Source organism: Nansenia antarctica (assembly GCF_963989245.1).
Source record: "Nansenia antarctica genome assembly, chromosome: 8".
NCBI classification, from domain to species: Eukaryota; Metazoa; Chordata; class Actinopteri; order Argentiniformes; family Microstomatidae; genus Nansenia; species Nansenia antarctica.
Window position 1 is genome coordinate 29,594,655 of NC_137678.1, and position 6,000 is coordinate 29,600,654.

At 45.6% G+C, this 6,000-nt stretch overlaps 1 protein-coding gene across 1 annotated transcript; it reads right to left on the reverse strand.

Moving 5' to 3' along the window:
* Nucleotides 1-4,731: 4,731 nt before the first annotated feature.
* On the reverse strand, nt 4,732-5,257 carry LOC308164534 (histone H3.3A-like; the record flags this gene model as incomplete). Its single annotated transcript, XM_080538603.1, has 1 exon — nt 4,732-5,257. The coding sequence occupies exon 1, from the start codon at nt 5,140-5,142 to the stop codon at nt 4,732-4,734; it is 411 nt and encodes a 136-aa protein (XP_080394729.1). The 5' UTR covers nt 5,143-5,257.
* Between the last annotated feature and the right edge of the window lie 743 nt (nt 5,258-6,000).

Genomic DNA, 6,000 nt, shown 5'->3' on the forward strand with positions numbered 1-6,000 from the left:
AGTAGCTGTTGGCTCTCCCAAAAGTAGCTAGATGATGTAATCAACTAATTTGCACAATATGCAATTCTGAAAGGCTAAATTAATAAAAAATAGGCTGACCAGGTTTACAAACAAACTATTTACGTATTCACAAGCCATTATGGTTAATGAGCTGAGCTATGATAGCTAGCTAAGCTGACTGAGAGGGTGCGAGAGACTGACTGAGACAGTGAACCATTTGAGGGATTTTTGAGTGTGAAACTAAAAGACTGAGTGAATATTATTTAAACAAAAACATATCTACAAATATTATACTGAACTGTACAAAAATCATTGTGATGGGATATGTTAGATACTTCATACTACAGTAATTCTCCAAATGACTAGAAAAAGTAGCTAGATTTGTCGCTGGTCGCTTTTGACTAGTTAAGGGTGTATGGAAAGTCGCCAGATCTAGCGACAAAGTCGACAAGTTGGCAACACTGCTTGTGATTGGATGTGTTATTTTATTTCCTTGGTTTCTTTCAGGCATGATAATCGCTCACCTTTCGGCGAAATCCGCCGTTTTGAATCCAAAATAGGTGACCTACACTCATATATTTTTTTTTTTTGCAATCTTGTAATTCTGCATGTGACCACCACTAGAGTAAATCTAAAAGAAATCAGATATGAGCACATGGAAGCTAATTTTTCCACCAAAAAAACTTTCCGCCGGGACCGCCTAGCAGGTTACGGGTCTCGTATCCTTCTCACCTTTTTCACCCCGACCCTTTTTCATGCCTGCATTGTCTGTAAAATGTTCCACTTTGTTCCTTTAACATTATTTTTTATTCTCATCTAATAATTTGGTATAATAATCCTTCTTACATATTCTCATAATACTAATTAGTTTTTTATTTTATTTCTTATATTTAACCCCTGCCTCCTTTGTTTTATGCTGTATAAATACCCTGTATAGAGTATTATTTTTCTTGTATGCATTTTGAATGTCCTTGGACATCCACAGATTTTCAGAATATTTATTCTTATTGCTACATTGTTTTAGTGGGCATTTTTTTTCATATAGAACTTTAAATGTTTCTAGGAATAACCCATACGCTTTGTCCACATCTGATTCTTCATATATACTCTTCCAATTCCATTTTAATAACTCATTTCTAAAAGCAGATATGGATTCCTCAGTTCTTATTCTCTTGTTTGTTATTTCCTTTAACTCCCTCTTCTTTCTATAATTACATTCATAAAATGAAAAGACAGGCAGGTGTTCGCTAATATCATGGATTAATACACTTGTTGTGTTACTTTCCACATTATTTGAGGCTTTCCACAAGTCATGAAATGCTTTATCGGAACCCAACCCCCCCCCCCTGGGACCCCAGTAAACATCACCATTGAAAGGAGGGTGCATGCTGACAGAGTCGCCAGGAATTTGAAAATTGTATACATGTGGTGGGTCTGCTTTGGTACAGTGTGACAGGAGAGGCCACTCTGCACCCGGTTTACCTTCGACTTTGACAGCGTGTGAGGTGGTCAATACTACCTCCCACGGTCCTGTCCACCGCGGCTCGTTCCACTTCCTTTTGTGGACTCTGATTCTTACCCAGTCGCCTGGGTCTAAAATAGGAGTCTGTTTTGCGCCGTTGTCTGCTTTCTCCGCAGCATTCAGTCACTGTGAAGAGAAAACTCGATTGAGATTAGTTAGAGCTTGACATATACATTCATTTCCATGGAGAGGAGGTCCAAGCCACCTCCCTCTGTATCATTCCTGTCGGCAAGCTTTCTTTTAATAGAATGGTTAGCCCTCTCAACCAGCCCCTGTGACTACTGGTGACTGAACCAAATCGATGCTTAATCCCCATTGCTGTCTCAATTGCAGCCATATGGAAAACATTTTTTAAAATGTGACCCATTATCAAAGTGTATTATTGTAGGGAAACTAAACCGTGGTATGAATTCCTTTAAGAGGCCCTTTATTACAGATGCAGCATCCTCCCGTTTACACGGATATGCTTCAGGCCTCCTTGAAAATCTATCAATCACTCCCATGTCCCTGAAGTCAATACATATCTCTCGGAATGGACAGGGAGGCATCGGATATGTGTACATTTAAGTAGTGTTTTAACAGGTTGTGTTTGTTACACACATCACAGTCTGAGATGAAATTCTTAACCATCTCCAAACCATATGCTGGGCGCCTTTCCTCCAGTGGATTTAGGAGCGGTCTGCTTGGTACGAGCCATGGTTCACTGGTTAATTTGTAATGTCGTTGATCCGTCGAGTCGTAGTTCTCTCCGATGTTGGTAGATTTCTCGCGAAACGTCATCTTGGGTGGTTTGAAGGGGTAGTCGGGGGTGAAGGCGATGTCGAGGAAGAAGACCCCTCCCTCGTAAACAGAGCCTGGTGGTCCCAGGATACCCCCCCCCACATTTTGAGCATCTTTGATTGCCGCGACATGACGCAGCTACGTGGCCAAATCTCTGACATTTGAAGCATCTAAGCGGGGGCCTCTCATACTTTCTCACTTGGAACGACAAGCACCCAAAGAAAACCCTGGGCGGCAGGCTATCACCTTCAAACGTTATCATAACCGGAGCGTTCGGGTTGCCACCCATCCGTGCTTTAAATCTCCTCACTTCTTTAACTTTCCCCCCCTTGATTTGCTCCCTCATTTCTTTCTCAGATATGTCCGCACAGACACCATAGATCACTCCTTTGATTCCGTAATTTTTGTTTGAGATAGCAGCTTCTACTTTTAGCCCAGCTATTTTTTTTACACCAAGCGCTTTCTTTTGTGTTTCTGCACTCGTGCACATCACCATGAGCATGCCATTAGCTAGTATTCTTGCATCTATTTCACCAACACTCTTCAGTAATGAAAGAAAAAAAAAATCTAAACAAAACCAAAAAACTAACAAAAACAAATCATTGAGTGGATGCTCTTCAAGTGTGGAGTCCTCTGAGCCTCCCCTCTAGGAGGCCCCCCCTCTAGGAGGCCCCCCCGGTCTGCTGTTGGAATACGTCGATAGTATCTTCATCCTCCATCTCCAGCTGCGCAGGTGTGTCCGTCTCATTGATGGGCTGTCCATCTAACCTAAACCTAATCTGTCTGATTGATAAACCCTGTCTTTCACAGTACGCCTTCATCAGTTTGGGGCAATCTTGATTATCACATCCCACCATCTCTCCGTACGACACCTGGTTGCAGATGCAGTAGCGGGGCTCGTTGGGGTCGTAGGTCCAGTCCACCTGGCTGTTAGCCTCAGACTCTGGCAGGGCCGAGGCCTGCTGGGAGAGCTCCTGGGCCAGGGCGGAGGAGGAGGACGAGGACGACGACTGGTGGTTGGAAGACTTTGTGTTGCCTTTGGTCTTGCGTCCTCCGCGGGACTCTGATGCGGCGGCGGCGGGGGCAAGGGTCTGGGTGAGGGTGGAGGCCAGGGCGGAGGAGGTGTAGCCGGCCGCCTCGCGGGACAGGGAGAACTCCCGGCTCAGCTGGAAGTCGCTGTTCTTGATGGCCTCGTAGCTGGCCTTCAGACTGGAGGTCCTCCTGCCCTCCTTCATCTGTGCGGTGGCCTGGACGGCCTGTGCAGCAGCCATGGCCATGGCCATGGTGATGGCCCCGGCCCCCGCCCCCTCCCCGGGCCCGGCCGGCAGGGAGCTGAGGTTGTAGGAGGCCAGCGGCTGGGAGGAGTTCACACTGTTGGTAAAAGAACATGATTAAAATAAATATATATGAGCAATAACATATCGTGGTTATATAGTTCTCTTTTTTTTTTGTCATTGTTTTTATTTCCATATTTGCCAAGATAACTTAATCAGGAAGCAAAAAATACACCAGACAATAAAGTACTAAAAATCTGAAATAGAAATAACCCCTAAAACGCAACCCTCCCAGAGCCCCCGCCCCCCCATCCCCACGCTGCCGTCGTCTCAGGGCCTACCTAATAAACCATGTATACTTACGATTCATTTCCGTTTTCTTCGTAAAGCTCTGGGAAATAGTCTTCTCGGTCCAGAATCTCCTGGTATTTTTCTGAATATTCTGTAAAAAACAAACCAAAAAAAACAGGCAGTTAAATGGTGAGTTACTATCAATGTTTTCATCTTGATCAGTACTATATATCAAAACACACTCACCTGGTGGATGAAGATGTGGCATATCTTTTGGTCCACTGTTTGGCTGTCCGGTCATGTTCAGCTCTGTTTGTCGTGTACTGGGTGGCGATGCTTCCAACCAGGGGATCGGCTGGGTTACAGTCTGTGAGCAGGGAGCAGATGGACAGCAGCACCTTGGAGATGGTGAGGGCGGGGCTCCAGTTGTCCTTGAGGATGTCCAGACAGATCACACCCTGGCTGTTGATGTTACAGTGGTAGATCCTCGTGCGAAACGTCACTTTTTTTGAGGTAGTGGAAAGTTTTATTTACAACAAATGGCCACAATGCGATAAAAAAACAACTTCTACTCCATATGACTCATGCACACTACAGAACAATGGACCTGAAGGTATAACAAATTCTAAAATACAAACACTTTCAAAACCTGAGGAGGTTAGGAATGTTTTGCATGACACATTGCTACTTTTCCATGTTATAAACCACAACAAGCTTTTAATCCTACCAATGACACAATTACAAAATAAATGAATTTAAAAACTACAACAGTAACTCAATAGTTCTGAGAAAACACATAGCCCCAGCCATTCCCACCCTGCCCCCCCTCAAAAGATTTGAATTCAAAAAATGGTTCGGTTCTTTTTATGCACGCTCTCCTCGGATTCGCCTGGCCAGCTGGATGTCCTTGGGCATGATGGTAACCCTTTTGGCATGGATGGCACACAGGTTAGTGTCCTCAAACAGGCCGACGAGGTATGCCTCACTGGCTTCCTGAAGAGCACCGATGGCTGCACTCTGGAAGCGGAGGTCAGTCTTGAAGTCCTGGGCAATTTCTCTCACCAGACGCTGGAAGGGCAGCTTACGGATCAACAGCTCAGTGGACTTCTGGTACCGACGGATCTCACACAGAGCAACGGTTCCGGGCCTGTATCTGTGGGGCTTCTTCACTCCGCCGGTAGAGGGCGCACTTTTCCTTGCAGCCTTGGTGGCCAGCTGCTTCCTGGGCGCCTTTCCTCCAGTGGATTTACGAGCGGTCTGCTTGGTACGAGCCATGGTTCACTGGTTAATTTGTAATGTCGTTGATCCGTCGAGTCGTAGTTCTCTCCGATGTTGGTAGATTTCTCGCGAAACGTCACCTTGGGTGGTTTGAAGGGGTAGTCGGGGGTGAAGGCGATGTCGAGGAAGAAGACCCCTCCCTCGTAAACAGAGCCTGGTGGTCCCAGGATACCCCCCCCACATTTTGAGCATCTTTGATTGCCGCGACATGACGCAGCTACGTGGCCAAATCTCTGACATTTGAAGCATCTAAGCGGGGGCCTCTCATACTTTCTCACTTGGAACGACAAGCACCCAAAGAAAACCCTGGGCGGCAGGCTATCACCTTCAAACGTTATCATAACCGGAGCGTTCGGGTTGCCACCCATCCGTGCTTTAAATGTCCTCACTTCTTTAACTTTCCCCCCCTTGATTTGCTCCCTCATTTCTTTCTCAGATATGTCCGCACAGACACCATAGATCACTCCTTTGATTCCGTAATTTTTGTTTGAGATAGCAGCTTCTACTTTTAGCCCAGCTATTTTTTTTACACCAAGCGCTTTCTTTTGTGTTTCTGCACTCGTGCACATCACCATGAGCATGCCATTAGCTAGTATTCTTGCATCTATTTCACCAACACTCTTCAGTAATGAAAGAAAAAAAAAATCTAAACAAAACCAAAAAACTAACAAAAACAAATCATTGAGTGGATGCTCTTCAAGTGTGGAGTCCTCTGAGCCTCCCCTCTAGGAGGCCCCCCCTCTAGGAGGCCCCCCCGGTCTGCTGTTGGAATACGTCGATAGTATCTTCATCCTCCATCTCCAGCTGCGCAGGTGTGTCCGTCTCATTGATGGGCTGTCCATCTAACCTAAACCT